The 20,300-nt window shown below is 41.8% G+C and overlaps 2 protein-coding genes across 8 annotated transcripts in view; both read right to left on the bottom strand.

Moving 5' to 3' along the window:
• The window catches only part of SERGEF (secretion regulating guanine nucleotide exchange factor), a 267,343-nt gene extending 264,761 nt beyond the window's left edge, over window positions 1-2,582 (bottom strand). For 2 of the 7 annotated variants that reach the window (XM_064288366.1, XM_064288367.1), the window contains exon 1: window positions 1,814-2,423. In XM_064288366.1, the coding sequence (XP_064144436.1) occupies window positions 1,814-1,900 (87 nt within the window). In that variant the 5' untranslated portion in view covers window positions 1,901-2,423. Of the gene's footprint in view, window positions 1-1,226; window positions 1,283-1,813; window positions 2,456-2,495 lie in introns of those variants that run through there. The other 5 variants (XM_023550808.2, XR_010322456.1, XM_003412150.4 and 2 more) reach the window with 5 other exon arrangements.
• A 3,591-nt stretch (window positions 2,583-6,173) lies between these two features.
• TPH1 (tryptophan hydroxylase 1) overlaps window positions 6,174-20,300 on the bottom strand; it is a 29,707-nt gene continuing 15,580 nt past the window's right edge. The window contains exons 4-10 of the mRNA XM_064288364.1: window positions 20,133-20,200; window positions 19,783-19,979; window positions 14,668-14,803; window positions 13,702-13,828; window positions 11,659-11,754; window positions 10,800-10,933; window positions 6,174-9,230 (exon numbers count right to left, since the gene is read on the bottom strand). Of these exons, the coding sequence (XP_064144434.1) occupies window positions 9,056-9,230; window positions 10,800-10,933; window positions 11,659-11,754; window positions 13,702-13,828; window positions 14,668-14,803; window positions 19,783-19,979; window positions 20,133-20,200 (933 nt within the window). The 3' untranslated portion in view covers window positions 6,174-9,055. The remainder of the gene's footprint in view (window positions 9,231-10,799; window positions 10,934-11,658; window positions 11,755-13,701; window positions 13,829-14,667; window positions 14,804-19,782; window positions 19,980-20,132; window positions 20,201-20,300) is intronic.

Here is a 20,300-nt window from a genome sequence, read left to right as displayed (position 1 = left end):
TAGCCGGTCTGGAGGAGCAAGCCATGGCAGGGGCAAGATCCCAGAAGCCCCCAGGGGTAATATCAGCTACCAATCACTGAGCTCTTCCCAATGTACCGGACACTCTCCTTGAATCCTCACAACAACCTGGGAGATGGGCATTATCGCTCTCACTTTACAGATGAAGAAACTAGGGTTCAGAGAGGTTAAGTAACTTTCCACAGTCACACACGTGGTAAACAGTAAGTCAAATGCCTGGCTCCTTTCATTAAATTATACTGTCTCTAAGGAAAAACAGAAAATGTAGGAGAACTAGTCCAGAGCTTACCTGGCAGGAAGCTAACTGTATGACCCTACTTAAATAGCACCCCCATTACTTATCCTCTTTTTCTGCTTTATTTTTCTTCACAACACTTATCATTCCCTGACATTACATTATATATTTGTTTACTGGTCTCATGTCTACCTCCCCCACTGGAAAGTAAACTCCATGAGGGAAGGAACTTTGTTTAGCTCGCTGCTACTTCTCCTGCACCTGGAACTGTGTCGGCCCAGAGAAGGTACATGTATATTTACATGGTGAATGAACATAAGACCCTGTGAGTCCCCACTTTGAGGAGAGCAAATTAAAGTCTGTTCCACAGTGTGGAGTGCAGGACATAAGCAGCCTGAGATCTCTGGAGCTGCCCCATTACCAGGTTTACAGGCTGCTAAACACCTGGGAAGGAGTCCTGGTGGTGCAACGGTTAAGTGCTCAGCTGCTAACCAAAAGGTCAGCAATTCTAATCCACCAGCCGCTCCACGGGAGAAAAGATCTGATGAACAGCTTCCATAAAGATCTCAGCCTAGGAAATACAGGGCAGTTCTACTCTGTCCTATAGCGTCACTATAAGTCAGAATCCACTTGATGGCACACATCAACAACAAACATCTGGGGGGAAATAAGTGAGACATCAACACTCTGGGATTCAAATTATGGTACCCAATTTCCGTAACGCAGCCTCATTTCTGTGAGGCCCCTAAACCCAGGTTGAAGTAAAACAAAAGAAAATTTAATACAACTTATTACAGCTGTATTTGCCTCCCTCCCTTACAAACATTCCAGACACACCACACTACACACACACACACACTCCCAAGAAGGTAAATGCCCTCCACACAGATTATGCAGCAGCAGAATGCACCATCAGGCCTCCAAGCCCAGCAGCAGCTCAGCGACATTTGTTTCAGTCCAGACAAGGCATTACCTGAAAGGCTTTTTCTGTCAGATGTTTCCTCTGTCCACATAGACCCATTCTCCCAGCTGGGAAAAGCAAGAGACAGCACCCCTTACCTACTACCCCCAGGCACATATTCAATTCCCAACCCAACCCCAGCTCAAGTGCCACCTCAAGGATGCTCACACACCCATGCTACCTCCGGTCACACGGAGCCCTCCCTTCTGTCAATCTGCAGCCTTACATTCACCAAGTGCTGCCTTGTACCACTAATTATCTTTATTGATTAATTGATTGATTTTGGTCACTCAATAAACATTGCTGTTAACAGCAATATAGGTGCTACTCCCTCTCCCCCAACAGGAGAGCTGGGAGTCTTTCACTCTTGTGTATTTCCCAAAAGATCAGCACAAGTCTAGGCACACAGCAGGTACGGACTGATTCATTCATCAACAAATATTTACTAAGCACCTACCATGTGCTAGGCACCAAGCAGACACAGTAAACAAGACAAGCACAGCTCCCACTCTTACGACTCTCACATTCAATTCAGGGAGACCGACGTGAACAAATTATACATGTTACCACAACTGTGGTAAGTGCTATGAAGAACTTACAGGACACTGTATCTGCTTGTGCTCCTGCACGCTGGTTGGATGCCTGCCGCACAATCCCGCGCACAAACTCTCCCAGCCACAACACATAAAGATCACCCTGTCTCTCTCCGTGCTCCAGGGAAACCAACACAGCCCAGACTCCCACACGCCCAATACAGGCAAGATCTGTTCACAGTAGAGTATGGACAAATATGCAGGGTCTCCGCTTTGGGCACGGCCGAGCACCACAGGCCTCTTATCTAAAGGAGGCTCCTTCCAGGCTGGGGTGGGGCTGCGGACGGGCCTCCATCCCCCAGGCAGTGGGAGCGTGGAGAGCACAGGTGGCTCCCAGAGGCTCCGAGACCGTCGATCCCTCTCCACGGAGCCCTCCTCGCTGTCTTTCCCAGGCGCTATCCGGCCCAGAGGTTCTCGTGGAAGCAGACGCTCCGCCCTGGAGGCAGGTTCTTCCCGTGCCCTCAGCCCCCTCGGTCCGGACCCCACCAGCTGGCAGGCTCCTAAGTCACTCCGTGGAGACCCTTCTCTCCCGGCCTTCTCGCCCTCAGCCCCCAGCCCAGGATCCTCCAACCCAGGGCGCAGTGCGGCCTCGGCCTCCCTGGCCCCATTTCTGCCCACACCGAGACCCAGAGCTCCCCGCGCCCCCCGCGCCCCTCAGCGGCCCCGGACCGGGGGCGGAGTCACGTACCCAGGCGAAGAGAGCAGCGCGGGCGGACTCCGGGGCGGACTCCGGGGCGCACCGCTCGCGCTCCATGAGGGGACGCTCCGCCGGCGCTTCCGGGAGGGGCCGGCGCGGAGGCGGGGGCGGGGGCGGGGGCGGGGCCTGTCCGAAGCGGGGAGCCGACGGCGATAGTGGGGGCCGCCCCGGGAGCGGTGTGTCGGAGGGAAGGGAACAGGAGGGGACTGTCAGAGGAAAGGGGCGGGAGGAGGGGAGAGGAGGGATAGCAGCGGCTGCGGCCTAGTCGGGTGACCGCGCGAGTGGTGTCACTGGGGGCGGGCCAGCAGTGCCCTCGGGCCGCCAAAAAGCAGGCGCCGGAGGGGGCTGGGCAGCCCCCCACCCCGGTCTCCCCGTCCGGCGGCCCTCAGAGCGTCCCCGCCCCCGGTCTCTTGTCCCTGGGCGGCTCTGCCTCCTCCCTCTCCCGGCACTCTGTTTATTTTTAGTAAAGGTTCCATACAGGTGCGCTACCCTCAACCTCTCACAAAGCTCCTTCACGTTTTTCTCTCTCCTGTGGGCTGACAGGGCAACAATTATATCTCCATTTAATTGGGAAGAATTGAGCCTGGAGTGGGTGGAAAGGATCTTGCCCCAGTGTCTTAGGCTGAACTGTCTTTGAGCTTGCTTTGATGTGTGGGTTTGCAGAATCTGAGGGAGCTTCCCGGTAGGCGAGTGTGGTGTCTTAGATCATTGGGGTCACCCTCAGCGCCTGGCACGGAGCAGGAACTCACACCTAGGGAGGCTGAACTGAGGAGCTAGTTCTCATCGGTTCCCATCCCGTCCCTCAGCGCTCTGGGCATGGCCCTTCCCTAAATTGGATAATCAATACTGTATAATTTTGACCGGAATTTCATATAAAATGGCTTTTATCAGACACCCTCATACACTGCTGGTGGGAGTTAAATAAGTACAGTTTTCCTCAAGAAAAATATGGCAATGTGTGTTAAAAATATGAACATATTCTTGAAGACCCTCAACAAGGTGGATTGGCACAGTGGCTCCAACAATGGACTCAAACATAGCAACGATTGTGAGGATGGCCAGGACTCACAGTGTTTTGTTCTGTTGCACATAGGCTTGCTATGAGTTGCTATTCTATGGCACCTAACAACATATATATATATATAGGTGTGTGTGTATATGATATATATACGTACATACATCTGCATACATTTACATCTGGAAATTGTCAAACAATATCAATATCACACGAAAGTAAAATCTTGCTGAATGTCATTCAAAAACGGTTGCAGCAGTACATCAAAAAGGAACTGTCAGAAATTCATACCAGATTCAGAAGAGGATGTGGAACAAGGAATATCATGGCTGATGTAAGATAGATCATGGCTGAAAGCAGAGAATACCAGAAAGATGTTTACCTGTGTTTTATTGACTATGCAGATGCATTCTTCACAATGTTATCCATAATTTGTTTTGATTCTGTGGATCATAACAAATTATGGATAACATTGCAAAGAATGGGAATTCCAGAACATTTAATTGTGCTCATGAGAAACCTGTACTTAGACCAAGAGGCTGTCATTCAAACAGAACACGGGGATACTTCACAGTTTAAAGTTAAAAAAGGTGTGCATCAGGGTTGTATCCTTTCACTATAATTATTCAATCTGTATGCTGAGCAAATAATCCAAGAAGCGGGGCTATATGAAGAAGAATGGGGCATCGGGATTGGAGGAAGACTCATTAACAACCTGCGATATGCAGATGGCACAGCCTTGCTTACTAAAAGTGAAGAGGACTTAAAGCACTTACTGATGAAGATAAAAGACCACAGCCTTCAGCATGGATTACACCTCAAAATAAAGAAAAAAATCCTTACAAGTGGACCAGTAAGCAACATCATGATAAATGGAGAAAATATTGAAGTTGTAAAGGATTTCATTTTACTTGGATCCACAATCAACACCCATGGAAGCAGCAGTCAATAAATCAAATGACACATTGTATTGGGCAAATGTGGTGCAAAAAAAAAACCTCTTTAAAGTATTAAAAAGTAAAGATGTCACTTTAAGGACTAAGGTGCGTGCTACTATAACAGTGCTACTATAACAGAAATACCACAAGTGGGTGCCTGTAACAGAGAGAAATTTGCTCTCTCACAGTCTAGGAAGGTAGAAGTCCAAATTCAGGGTGCCAGCTCCAGGGGAAGGCTTTCTCTCTCTGTCGGCTCGAGGAGTTTCTTAGCACAAGGACTCGCTATTCTCCTGGCTCTTGTTTCTTGGTGGTATGAGGTCCCCCTGTCTCTCTGCTGGCTTCTCTCTTTTATATCTCAAAAGAGACTGATTTGAGACACAACCTAATCTCATAGATTGAGTCCTGCCTTATTAACATAATTGCTGCTAATCACACCTCATTAATATCATAGAGGTAGGATTTACAACCAAAACCAAACCAAACCCAGTGCCATCAAGCCAATTCAGACTCATAGCAACCCTATAGGACAGAGTAGAACTGCCCCATAGAGTTTCCAAGGAGTTCCTGGTGGATTCAAACTGCAGACCCTTTGGTTAGCAGCTACCACTACGCCACTACAACACATAGGAAAATCACATCAGATGACAAAATAGTAGACCATCACACAATACTGGGAATCACGGCCTGGCACAAGTTGACACACATCTTGGGGGGACACAATTCAATCCATAACAATGCAAACAATGGTATTTTTTGTTGCCTCATATGCATGTAAAAGCTGGACAATGAATAAGAAGATGGAAGAATTGATGCCTTCGAATTATGGTGTTGGCAAAACATATTGGGTATGCCGTGGACTGCCAGAAGAATGAACAACTCTGTCTTGGAAGAAGTACAGCCAGAATGCTCCTTAGAAGCAAGGATGGTGAGACTTTGTCTCACATACTTTGGACATGTTATCAGGAAGGACCAGTCCCTGGAGAAGGACATCATGCTTGGTAAAGGGTCAGCAAAAAAGACAAAGACCCTCAATACGAGGGACTGACACTGGCTGCATCAGTGGGCTCAAGCATAACGATTGTGACAATGGTGCAGGACCAGTCAGTGTTTCGTTCTCTAACACATAGGATCACTGTGAGTCAGAACCAACTGGACAGCACCTAACAACACATATACATATACTTTTACCCAGTACTTCCACTTCTGTTAATTTACCCCAAAAAAATAATCGGACCCATGTCCAAAGACTTAAACTACAAGGTATTTATTATGGGGTTATATTTAACAGGAAAGAGCTTAGAACCACCTGAAAATCAAAAAATAAATTGATTAAATTATGGCATAGCCATGCAATAGAATACTAGCATACCAGTAAAAATTATGTTTTGGAAGTTTTTTTTCAAAGTTCTCTCAGAACATTCTGTAATTTCCCCCAATAAGCCAGTGATATAGACAGCCGATTTTACAGATGAGGGACATGAGATTCAGGCTTTACCAAGAACTCCAAAAAGTGATTTCTAGATTCCAGCTGTATTTAGCTTCTATTATGTCTCATATCTGAAAGGAGCCCTGGTGAAGCAGTGGTGAAAGCAAACCCACCAGCTGCTCCACAGAAAAAAGATGTGGCAGCCGTAAAGCTTCCAGCCTTGGACACCCTGTGGGGCAGTTCTGCTATGTCCTTTAGGGTGGCTATGAGTCGGAATGACTCGACAGCAACAGGTTTGGTTTTTTCACTATGTCTCATATCCATAGTCTCCTTAAGAGGCATAAAAATGTGATTGCTAATATAAATTGAAAAAATTGCTAATGTAAATTTAAATCAGTTTTTAATGTGACAGGTTTCACAAAAAAATACTCTTGAGAACATGAATTTTGTATTCAAGAAACCCATTTATTATCCAGTTGAACAGCAAACTTGCAAATCATAAACACACATTGCATCGGAAAACAAAGACTAGGCTGAGATAAACCTTGGTATCTTTATACTGTTCCTAGAAATTAGTACATGAATTCTAGTATTTGTTCCTTTAGAAAATTCTGGGTTTTTTTTTTTTTCCACTTTAACAGCCAACTTTTAAAAAAATACCAATAATTCTGTACATCTTGGTGTGCCACTTCTATTTGCATTAACTCCTAATGACAAAATATCTAGATTAAGAAATGTAGGCATTCTGACAATGAGCTTTTTGAGCTTTCTTCAAAAAAAAATCAGGAAGATACAATGTTTTTGAGTAATAACTGGCTGATTAAGAATTCTAATCCAAGATTTTAATTCAATTTCATTTCCATATTTGAGTAACTATCAATATATTCCTAGATGCTCTGAAGACATATTTTAAAAATGCATGGAAATTCTAAGACTCAAGATTCAGCAAATATCCCAAATCTAGAGGTTAGAAGAAAGACTTAAATCAACCATTAAGCATTTCCACTATTCTGAAGTTGTGAATCGTAAGGGTTGTACCTTTAACATTTATTTTAATGTGCTTTTAGCCATAGAGTGATTTCAAATACCATCATCTTAAAACTCAGTAACTATGATTCTTCAGTAACTATGATTTAAGTTGTATGAAAATAACTAGATACAGCATGCATAATTCACTAGAACCCAGCCCTATTATGGTTTACTTATAACAAATTTCCTTGCAACCAAATAGACTATAAACTTGCTAATCAATATTTTAAATGACTTTAGATTAGCCGACTTAGGTCTATTTACTATCAAACATATACTGTACTTAAGAGGTGATCTGCTATTAAAATTTATAATTAATATAGAAATCAAAAATAGTATGAATTATTCTTCACAGTTCCATTTCCTTGGATAACATAAAATAAAATAGATTTTTATAAAGTATTTAATAATTTTTTGAGGTCTAAAAAGGATTAAAAGAACTAGTGGTTTGTTGAAATAAAATACATTACATGGTACATAATTAGACTGTTCATGTAAAAAAAATAAGGACACAGTTTTTAAAGTAGCCGACTAAGCCTGGAAAACTGACCAAAAATATGATCCTCAACATACCATTAGCAGAAATGAGATCACTGGAAGAGGAAGCTGATGAAGTACAATAATCAAGTGATTCTGAGTTTGTTTGTAGACCTGTTGAGTTTGAGATATTTTGCAGGGCTGCCACATTGCACAACCCCATTTTATTCTATGTGAATGGTGCCACAAGAAGTTGTACAATCTTGGCCTAATTTATGGGGCATCTAGATGGAAGTATGAAGCAAGTGGTTAGAATTAAGGGGCAAATTTTCAAGAAAGATGTGAGGGATAGAATTGCAAATATGAGGTCACTGAAATAAGACCAGAAGTCCTGGATGTGAATGACATTCCCCATGGAGAGATGGCAGAGAAAGAAAAGGGGCAAAAACAAAAACTTGAGGAAAGTGTTCCATTTGCTGGGTAGGGGGAAAAAGGAGCAAATTAAAGAGACAAACATGTATTTGAGTGTCCAGCTTGACCCAGCTTTATGATAGCAGGACTACTCCTTGTGACAGATGAAACCACACAAAACCAACCCTTGCAATGCTCTCATTATTTACAGCCTCAGTCCTAAACCTTTCTTACATTCTATTTCCTCTCCTTTCCCCCACCTTGTACCTTCATGACTTGCCTTCCCAGTTTAGTCTTGCCTTGTATCTTGGGAAATGTTCAACACTGCTTTTCCAACTTTAACTGTGTGCTGCTCTTTTCTGTCTCAGTCTGAACTTTACCTTTGATTACCCGAGAACAATCCCACCACAGCCCCTGGGACTGTGTGCCTGAGTGCAGGGTCTTGCACCAAGTTTTCTTTGGCCCCGTGATTCGGACAGATAATTAACAAAACCAACATCATGCAGTGCCATAGAAAGGAAAGAGAGTTTCAAGGAGGATGGTCACTTGAAAAGGGGCTCCCTAGTGCCTACAAAATAATGTCCCAAATTCTTAGCTTGGTCTTAAGGATTATGCCCCCAATCAGCCTTTCCAGCCTTAGCTACTCCTATTTCCCCACAAGACACTACACGTGAAACTGGACTACTTGCTCTTCACTGGGTATATTTCATGTGCAAAGGCCTGTATACTTTTGCTCATGCTAGCAGCAGGGACAGCCAGTCTCCTATTAAGTCTAGGCATATAAATGTGATTAAGCTTGGCACAAATTCAGTCATAGTATGAGATACGTTAGAAATAAGGAGATTTTAGGTATCGATATTGGTCAGCTCTATAATACTCACTAAGGTATTCTTAGTGATCTTAGAGGTCATTTTACTCAAGAAAGATTGGGGGAAATATAATCAGACTGGGACTAGATCTATCCATTAGATCAAACAATTTCTCTATAAGAAATGTATGATCTGTGAATTGTATGGTATGTGAATTATATCTCAATAAAACTATTACCAAAAAAGAAAGGGGTGGTGGATAGAGTATCTAGGTGCAAAATTTTCAAAGACTAGAGATCCATTAAAGAATGAAATTACACTATTGTTTGGCTAAAAGCTGTGTCTCTCTTGTCTACGTCATCATCAGGTCTTCAAGAAAAGCAAGAGTTGGCCCACAGGCCTCTGAAATGATGTTCAAATGCCTTCTGGATCAGGACTGGTGACAGTCAGATAGTTGGCTGCCTGCTGATCTTAGCAAGGGAGTCACTGACAACATCCAGATCATGCCGCAGCTCATTCACAGCGCTGGTTACGCTCTTGATATCTTTCAAGATTTGAATACTCCGTGTGTATGGATTGTACTTCACCTCAAATGGACGCTTAATTGTTTTGGTAAACTCTCTAAGAAAACAAATAAGAGACAATCAATTTTTAGGGAAAATGATGAAAACCAAATAAACAGCAGCAACCCCATTTCACACATTAGGCTAAAGACAACTCTTCATTAGATGTATATGTACCCAATCTGACCTACTGTCCCATACTTCAGATGCAGAGGCCTGTGGAATTCTGCATGGGTGGAAAACCTAAAGTAGCCATGGATTCATCTGCCCTGCATTACTAGGGAAAGATTACGTGGGTAGCCTTACTAATGATTTATTATTCTCGACATCTCTTGACTAGAGTAAGGAGAAAATGACGACATTTGATTACATAGTAACATATCCTCTCATTGTGATTTACATAACTACTACTACTACCACTACACACACACACACACACGCATGCATGCACACACGCAGACACACAGACATACCTGAAACAGGTCAGGAACAGCCCTGCCTCCCGCACACATGTATTCTTTCTGCTTACAATGTTTTCCTCTAGCTTCTTCTGAAAGATCTAAGTTTTACCCTTTCTTCAAGTATTATCTAAGGTTTTGCCTCTTTTTTCAAGTCAACATTTGAACCTCTCATTTGGCATCTCTCAGGGACCATCCTGTTCAAGGCCCCAGGGACAACTGTGCAGCTGAGAACAATTGTACATCGGCAGAGGATGAAATCCAGCTAGCAATCCGTTTTGTCTACCGAGGGAACCCCTTTTTCTAATCTGCACAAAGGTGCCATATGTGCTAGAGGAAGTCCTGCTGGTATTATTATTTGGTTCAAGGTGTGCCCTAACTGCCCTGACTAACAGTAAATCCCTAGAAGGCAAGGAGTATGTCTTCAACCCATATCTTTTCCCACTTACACAGTGTGACCTCATGATCCCTTTCCCCAAATGTTTTGTTGACTTACTTCCGTAGTCCTCTCCTTTCCTACTACCTGTATCTTAATTCAGACTTTTCTCACTTGAGATACCAGAAGAATTTCCTAGTCTCTCTGCCTCCAATATCCTCCTTTCTTAACCACACACTTAGCTGATTAATAGTTAAAAGCATAGCTTTGATTGCTTCACACATATGCCCTATATTTTCCCACCTCCTTACCTTTTTTCATGCTGTCCCTCAGCCTCAAGCTTAACACATATAAATCTCACATCTCCTTCAAGTCCTTCCCAAATGCCATTAAGTTTTCCCTGTGCTCCCAGCTGGAACCAATTGTTCATGAATAAAATGCAGAACGATGTTTTATCTATGTCTCTCTAAGGCTCTTATCACTTTGTTTCTTTCTGTCAATTTGTAAAAATAAATTGTTACACAGTAATTTGTGTATATTTCATTTTTTTCTATTGGACTATAAACTCTCTGGTGGGAAGGAATGAGGGGAAACCAATTTCTCAAGGATCTGTACCTGATTCATATTTGCAACTACCCACATCATTACACACAACATACCCTAAATATTTGTTGTGAAAGGAAGATGTGTTAAGGGCAGAAGGCTCCTAGCGGTGCTTACTCCCAGGGCTTGTTTTCATCATTGGGCCTATCTTTTGCAGAGGAAAATGAAGGCACAAAAAAATATGCTTTACCTCATCTTTTCCTTTGCATCTTCAAAACTTTCTGATACAAAGTAGACATCCTGGAAAGTTGTGATGAGACATTCCTGTTTGCAGGTAATCTTGGGATCAAAAGGCTTTATTTTGGCACGTCCAGAAAGTGCGTGCTAGAGGACAAAGAGTCAGTGAATCAAAGAATACAATCTATTTCATAAATCACCTTCTACACACAACTGCCAGAATCAGCACAGTTGGAAGTAAGGGGAATTAACTATGAATGTGTTACCATTGAAAGGGCCCCAATCTACAATTGGCTTGCTGTTTCCAATAAATGCCCCGGGATCATCCCCATGATTTTGTTCAAACTCTCTACCCCATTTAAGAACCACAGAAGTCTCTCTATGCCTCCAAATTCCAGAGCACACTACTGATTTCTACACTATGGAACCTATTATCTACCCTGCATCAGGGTATGCATGACTTATACCCACTACCAGGTGGTTGGCTCCTTAAGTGAAAGACAGAATCTTGGACAGTGTTTGGCACACATCGGTCCGTCAACAAACCTAAGTTAATTCAATCACTGGGTAAATAACAAATCTCAAATAATTCTTTAGAAATTACAGAAGTGATTTCTAGCATACCAGCGGTGCTAATGAAACAGCAAGACCTTGTAAACAGTTTTTTATTACAAAAGATGTGTGTGTGTGTGTGTGTGTGTGTATAAGCAGAAAACTTGGTAAACACATAGAGAAGAACATCTTTTAAATAATGTTTATTGCCACCCCATGTATTTTCCATAGTAAGTTCCTGTTCAAGTCCAAGAAGTATTCTAGACTATATCAATTATGTTAGGCAAATCTGGTTATGTGCAAAGATTTACAACTCTTACCTTGAGTTCACTGATAGAAGAAAGCAAGCCAGCTCCAAAGACTCTTAGCTGCCCATCTTGTTTACATAGACCAAACTCCACAGTGAAGAAGTAGCACTGCAAAAGAACATCAATATTACTTTCACATCGTGACCAACTCAATTTGAAACAACTCTTAGTCACTGCCCCAAAGAACCCCAGCATAAAGTCCAAGATCCCCACCCTGGCTCACAAGTCTGTCCACAATCTGGCTTCATTCTAAAACAGTGGTTCTCAAACTTTTGTTCCCAAGGCTCTTTAACACTCTTAAAAATTACTGAAGACCCTGAAGAGCTTTTGCTTATGTGGGCTATATCTAGTTATATTTACCATTTTTTAAAAAACCATTGCTGTCGAGGTGATTCTGACTCATAGCAACCCTATAAGACAGTATAGGACTGCCCCATAGAATTTCAAAGGAGCAGCTGGTGGATTCAAACAGCTAACCTTTTGGTTAGCAGCCATAGCTCTTAGTCACTGTGCCACCAGGGCCTCATACTTGTCATATTAGAAATTAAAACTGAGAAAATGTTAACTAATGTTAAAGTAACAATAATGAAAACATTATATGGTAGCATAAACAACATTTCATCTCATAGCGACCTTGTAGGACAGAGTAGAACTGCCCCACAGGGTTTCCAAGGAGCTATGAGTCACTATGAGTTGAAATCGACTAGACAGCAGTTTTTTTTTTTTTTTTAATAACATTTTAATGAAACGGAGCAGTATTTTTATAAAACAAACAAAAAAAATAGTGGGGAAAGTAGCATTGACTTAATATCACAAATCTCTTTAATACCTGGCTTAATAGAAGACAGACAGATTTTCCTTTGTTTCTGTATTTAGCCTGGTGTAATATGTTGTTTTGGTTAAAGTGTACAAAGAAAATTCAGCCTTATATAGACATGTAGTTAGAAAAAGGAGTACTTTAATACCGTTTTCAGATAATTTTGGATATTCATAGACACTACATCAAAACTTGACAAGTGGCAGTTTCTTAAAGTTCAATACAGTGTGGAATCTGAAACCATATCAATGAACTCTGTTACATTAAAATCCATTAATCCTGGTGGTGCGGTGGGTAAGCGCTCAGCTGCTAACCGAAAGGTTGGCAGCTCGAACCCACCAGCTGCTCCCCAGGAGAAAGATGTGAAAGTCTGCTTCTGTAAAGGTTTACAGCCTTGGAAGCCCTATGGGGCAGTTCTACTTGGTCCTATAGGGTCACTATGGGTTGGAATTGACTGGACAGCAACTGGGTTTTTGGTTTATCTTACACTTCGGATCTTTTATCTATGCACGGTTTTCACCTAGTGGACCCCTGAAAGGGTCTCAGGGGTGCCAGGGGTCCCCAAATCACAATTTGAGAAGCACTGTTTCAAATCATCTGGTCTTATTTCACACTGCCTTCCTCACCCTCACTGTCTACTCCAGCTTCTCAGTGTCCCCCCAGCTACAACAAGAACCTTCTAGTCCTCCGCTGTGTGTCCTTGTCCCGAAACGCTCTTCCTTACTTTCTTGGTGGCATGTGAAAACATGACTCCACTTTCAAGCACTAGTCCAGATTCCCCTCTCACATGAGGTCTTCCCCTAGCAGTCCTTCCCAGAGCACCCAGCCTGTACTTCTCTGACAGCCTTTAATCTCCTTCTGACCTGTCTCCTAAGTGGTATGTAAGCCCCTTAAAGGCAGAAACCAGACCTTACTTATCTTTGTATTACCAGCATAGTATCTTGTGCTCAGTGCACATAAAAATTTTCAGCAGCCCCATCATTTTTATTGGAAAATAGGAGCTACACAAATTATAACATTATTATAACCTAGTTTTTCTGTCTTTTTTTTTTAAGTTCGTGTTTTTTTTTTGTAAACCTCAAAGTTTTACATCCTTATTTAATGTTTTTTTTTAAGTAAATTAAATATTATAGTCAAAGACAAAAATTTTAATGGTCATCTTGAATATCTACTTTTAAACTACACACTCCACCCCAGCTGAGAATTATTGATCTGTACGGCTATTTCCAGAGTTATACCGTTGCCAGTTTTTGAACAGCCTCCTCTGAAGCACCAAGGGATGCCAAGCCAATTTCTTGGGAGAATTGAGCAAAACTAGGTTCAGCCAATAACGGAACATGACCTAAGAGTTCATGGCAGGTATCTCTAAAAAAGAAGTACAAGTTTATCACACTGTGATGCTTAACACGAATGCATAATCGATCGTTCAGTTCTGAATTTTAAAAAAATGAAAATCTGATCTTACTTTTATTCAAATTGATTAGATGGTATTACTTTGGTAATTGATCACAAAGGATAATAAAGAAATGGCTTTGGTTCAAGGCCTTTGGCACCCACAGACACACACATACAAACACATATCGGACATCACATTGCTCCTTCCCATCCTAACCAGGTCTCTGCTCAAATGTCACCTTCTCAGCAAGACTCCCCTGATCATTCTTTTCCGATTGCAACACCCACACATACCTCCATCTCTTCCCCTGCTTTATTTTTCTCCATGACACTCATTATCATCTGACATATATAAAAAAAAACTTGTTTATTACTAAATAGGTATCCCCCTATGGAATGCAGTTCCATGAGGGCAGGAAATCTTTTCAGAGTTGTATCTCCTATGCCTAGAACAGCACCTGGGTGGTGCAAACAGCATGCTTGGCTGCTAACACAAAGGTTGACGGTTCAAGTCTACTCAGAGGTTCCTCAAGAGAAAGGCCTGGTGAAATACCTCAGGAAAGTCAGCTGTGGAAAACCCTGTGACGCACAGTTCTACTCTGATGCACGCGAGGTCGCCACGAGTCAGGATGACTTCGCGGCAACTGGATAGCATTTTCAGAACACAGAGTATGTACTGTGTGTGCCAGGCACTGCTCTGAATGCTACACGTGTGCTAATTCATTTAATCCTCACAAAAAACTCCTCGGGGTAGGTACCATTATATAAATGACTATTTATGACTGAGTGGCTGAAGTAGAAATACTTACGGCTCTGGGGTGTAGAGGGGATCTGAGCTGTGTCTCACATACTGAGTGCAGTGAAAAACTCGAAAGGCTAAACCTGACAGGAAATCTCTTGGTGATAGGTAGCCAGCCACGGGACGGATGGAAAAACCTGTGCGCTCTGCAAAGCAAAGGAGAAAATGGATGGAAATTTTAATTCTGCCAGTGATGCCAGGTGACACTTTGGGGCAGGACATAGAAACTAAAATTTATAATACACATACTAAGGGGAACTAATATTTAATAAGCACTTACCATGGGATAGGCAATAAGTTACACCTTTTACATATTACTATGAATTGAATTGTGTCCCCACAAAAGATATGTTGAACTTCTAACCACTGTACCAATGAACATGACCTTGTTTGGGAAATAGGGTCCTTCTTTGTGGATGTTATTGGCTGTTAGCATCGTCATGCAGTAGTAGGGTGGGTCCTAATCCCGCCTGTATGACATCTTATAATAGAGACACACAAGGGGAAGACAGATGCCATGTGATGATGGCAGATGCATCCATAAGCAGCAAAGGAGCCCCAAGGATTGCCAGCAGCCTAGGAGAGAAGCATGCAACAGTTCCTCTCCCAAAGCCCTCAGAAGGAACCGACATGGCCAATGCCCTGATTTGGACTCCCTGCCTTCAGAATTGTGAGAAAATAAATTCCTGTTCTTTGAAGCCACCCATTTTATGGTATTTTTGTCACAGCAGCCACAGGAAAATAAGACACATATCACATCTCCTTTCATATTTACAATATGAGTAAGAATTATTTTCCTCATTGTGATAACTATAAAACTGAGGCGCAGAGACTCAGTGATGTTCTCCAGGTCATACAATAGATGATAAAGGTAGGATGAGAGCCCGGGTCTCCTTATTTTCAAATAACTCTTTTGGCAAGTTCTTCTCCATTTTAAGACAAAAGCTTGCAGCTTCAATGCAATAATCCTTTACTTTAGGGCCACACAGTAACCTCTCTATTGCATAAGACAGATTTCAAATCATGGAGAAAAGATTGAAGCTGTCAAGGATTTCATTTTACCTGGATCCACGGTCAATGCCCAGGGAAGCAGCAGTCAAGAAATCAAGTAACATATTGTATTGGAAAAATCTGCTGTAAGAGACCTCTTTAAGGAGTTAAAAAGCAAAGATATCACTTTAAGGACTAAGGTGCGCCTGACCTAAGCCATGGTATTTTCAATCACCTCATATGCATGTGAAAGCTGGACAATGAATAAAGAAGACCAAAGAAGAATTGATGTCTTTAAATTACGGTGTTAGTGAAGAATACTGAATTTACCATGGACTGCCAAAAGAACAAACAAATCTGTCTTGGAGGAATACAGCCAGAATGCTCCTTAGAAGCAAGGATGACATGACTTTGTCTCACATACTTTGGACAGGTTATCAGAAGGGACCACTTCCTGGAAAAGGACATCATGCTGGGTAAAGTAGAGGGTCAGCAAAAGGAAGGAAGACCCTCAACAAGACAGACTGACACAGAGGCTGCAATAATGGGCTCAAGCGTAACAGCGATTATAACGATGGCACAGGACTGGACGGTGTTTTGTTCTATTGTACACAGGATAACTGTGAGCCGGAACGACTTGATGACAGCTAACAACATAAAAAACCAAATCAACCCATTGCCACTGAGTCAATTCCAATGCATAGCGAACCTACAGGACAGAATAGAACTGCTGCATAGGGTTTCCAAGGCTGTAATCTTTATGGAAGTGGACTACCACATCTTTCTCATGTAGAGCGGCTGGTGGGCTCGAACCTCCAACCTTTCAGTTAGCAATTGAGTGCTTTAACCACTGTGCCACCAGGGCTCCTAAATAAAGCTCTAATGTCCCCAAATCTCCAGGTTAAACACCCTAAGTACTTTGAATTTTCCTTGTATGACATATTTTCAAATCCACTTATAAATCTGCTCACTTTCCTCTAGACTTGCTCCTGGTTATCATTGTCCCTCTTCAAATATGGTGCCCAATACCTGACCCAATACTCCAGGACAGAGTACAGGAAAATTCTGACCGCCCGCATACTGGACTGTATTTCTCTATTAAAAATGCTGTCATGAGGAAAATTCCTCAACATAATAAAGGGCATCTATGCAAAGCCAACAGCCAATATCACTCTAAATGGAGAGAACCTGAAAGCATTTCCCTTGAGAACGGGAACCAGACAAGGATGCCCTTTATCACCACTCTTATTCAACATCGTACTTGAAGTCCTAGCCAGGGCAATTAGGCTAGACAAAGAAATAAAGGGTATCCAGATTGGCAAGGAGGAAGTAAAGCTATCACTATTTGCAGATGACATGATCGTATACATGGAAAACCCTAAGGAATCCTCCAGAAAACTACTGAAACTAATAGAAGAGTTTGGCAGAGTCTCAGGTTATAAAATAAACACACAAAAATCACTTGGATTCCTCTACATCAACAAAAACAACACCGAAGAGGAAATAACCAAATCAATACCATTCACAGTAGCCCCCAAGAAGATAAAATACTTAGTAATAAATCTTACCAAGGATGTAAAAGACCTATACAAAGAAAACTATAAAACTCTGCTACAAGAAATTCAAAAGGACATACTTAAGTGGAAGAACATACCCTGCTCATGGATAGGAAGACTTAACATAGTAAAAATGTCTATTCTACCAAAAGCCATCTACACATATAACGCACTTCCAATCCAAATACCAATGTCATATTTTAAGGGGATAGAGAAACAAATCACTAATTTCATATGGAAGGGAAAGAACCCCCGGATAAGCAAAGCATTACTGAAAAAGAAGAAGAAAGCGGGAGGCCTCACTCTACCTGATTTCAGAACCTATTATACAGCTACAGTAGTCAAAACAACCTGGTACTGGTACAACAACAGGCACATAGACCGATGGAACAGAATTGAGAACCCAGATATAAATCCATCCATGTATGAGCAGCTGATATTTGACAAAGGACCAGTGTCAGTCAATTGGGGAAATGATAGTCTTTTTAACAAATGGTGCTGGCATAACTGGATATCCATTTGCAAAAGAATGAAACAGGACCCATACCTCACACCATGCACAAAAACTAACTCCAAGTGGATCAAAGACCTAAACATAAAGACTAAAACGATAAAGATCATGGAAGAAAAAATAGGGACAACCCTAGGAGCCCTAATACAGGGCATAAACAGAATACAAAACATTACCAAAAATGATGAAGAGAAACCCGATAACTGGGAGCTCCTAAAAATCAAACACCTATGCTCATCTAAAGACTTCACCAAAAGAGTAAAAAGACCACCTACAGACTGGGAAAGAATATTCAGCTATGACATCTCAGACCAGCACCTGGTCTCTAAAATCTACATGATTCTGTCAAAACTCAACCACAAAAAGACAAGCAACCCAATCAAGAAGTGGGCTAAGGATATGAACACACATTTCACTAAAGAAGATATTCAGGCAGCCAACAGATACATGAGAAAATGCTCTCGATCATTAGCCATTAGAGAAATGCAAATTAAAACTACGATGAGATTCCATCTCACACCAACTAGACTGGCATTAATCCAAAAAACACAAAGTAATAAATGTTGGAGAGGCTGCGGAGAGATTGGAACTCTCATACACTGCTGGTGGGATTGTAAAATGGTACAACCACTTTGGAAATCCATCTGGCGTTATCTTAAACAGTTAGAAATAGAACTACCATACAACCCAGAAATCCCACTCCTAGGAATATACCCTAGAGATACAAGAGCCTTCACACAAACAGACATATGCACACCCATGTTTATTGCAGCTCTGTTTACAATAGCAAAAAGCTGGAAGCAACCAAGATGTCCGTCAACGGATGAATGGGTAAATAAATTGTGGTATATTCACACAATGGAATACTACGCATCGATAAAGAACAGTGACGAATCTCTGAAACATTTCATAACATGGAGGAATCTGGAAGACATTATGCTGAGCGAAATGAGTCAGAGGCAAAAGGACAAATATTGTATAAGACCACTATTATAAGATCTTGAGAAATAGAAAAAACAGAGAAGAACACATACTTTCGTGGTTACAAAGGGGGGAGGGAGGGAGGGAGGGAGGGAGAGGATTTTTTATCAATCAATCAGTAGATAAGAACTGCTTTGGGTGAAGGGAAAGACAACACATAATACAAGGAAGGTCAGCCTAATTGTACTGGACTAAAAGCAAAGAGGTTTCTGGGATAAAATGAAAGCTTCAAAGGTCAGCGGAGCAGGGGCTGGGATCTGGGGAACATGGTTTGAGGAGACTTCTAAGTCAATGGGCAAAATAATTCTATTATGAAAACATTCTGCATCCCACTTTGAATTGTGGCGCCTGGGGTCCTAAATGCCAACAAGCGGCCATCTAAGATACATCAATTGGTCTCAACCCACCTGGAGCAAAGGCAAAGGAAGAACACCAAGGTCACACGACAACTAAGAACCCAAGAGACAGAAAGGGCCACATGAACCAGAGACCTACATTATCCTGAGACCAGAAGAACTAGTTGGTGCCCGGCCACAATCGATGTCTGCCCTGCTAGGGAGCACAACAGACAACTCCTGAGGGAGCAGGAGGCCAATGGGATACAGACCCCAAATTCTCATAAAAAGACCATACCTAATGATATGAATGTGACTAGAGGAATCCCAGAGACAATGCTCCCCAGAACTTCTGATGGCACAGGACAGGAACCATCCCCGAAGACAACTCATCAGGCATGAAAAGGACTGGTCAGCGGGGGGGAGAGAGATGCTGATGAAGAGTGAGCCAATTAAATTAGGTGGACACTGGAGAGTGTGCTGGCAACTCTTGACTGGAGGGGGGATGGGAAGATAGAGATAGAGGGAAGATGGCAAAATTGGCACGAAACAAGAGACTGAAAGGGCTGACTCAATAGGGGGAGAGCAAGTGGGAGAAGGGAGTAAGATGTATGTAAACCTACATGTGACAGACTGATTGGATTTGTAAATGTTCACTTGAAGCTTAATAAAAATTAATTAAAAAAAAAATGCTGCCATGATCAAAACAGAATTCAACATTCTTCCTTACAAATAATTAATTAGCTTATTACCTTTTAAAAAGTTTGAGACATCTTCCAATTGTGGGATATTATCTTCCCGATATCCACAATATTTAGTAAGCAAAGGTAAGTTTTTGAGATACTCTCTGCAAGCATGGGTTGGGTAGAGTTTGTTGAGCTCTTGGAACACGGTTCCCCAGGTCTTAATCTCCTCTTCTGTGAATTCAACTTTAGGAATCGGGTCCCGACTAATGAGATAAAGGGAAGGAGTTATTTTGAATTAGCATTCAATATACAGTAACACTTGTTTTATATTCTATTTACTAAATGCACACAATTTACTCTAGTTGTTTATTCTATTTATCTCAAAGTTTGATATATTACCTTTATAATACACTTACTGTTTATAGTTCATAGCCAAGTCTGCAAAATACTTTCGTCTTTTGCGGTAGACATTGTCTTTGAAGCCCTGAAAATTGAAGATAAGTTTTTAAATATTCATATTAAAAAATGCTTGAAAATGTTATTTAGGAAACATTTTATTAATACTTGAGTTTATTAAAGGGCTG

This window comes from Loxodonta africana, chromosome 7, assembly GCF_030014295.1.
Source record: "Loxodonta africana isolate mLoxAfr1 chromosome 7, mLoxAfr1.hap2, whole genome shotgun sequence".
Taxonomy (NCBI): Eukaryota; Metazoa; Chordata; class Mammalia; order Proboscidea; family Elephantidae; genus Loxodonta; species Loxodonta africana.
This window is presented reverse-complemented; position numbering and strand designations above follow the sequence as displayed.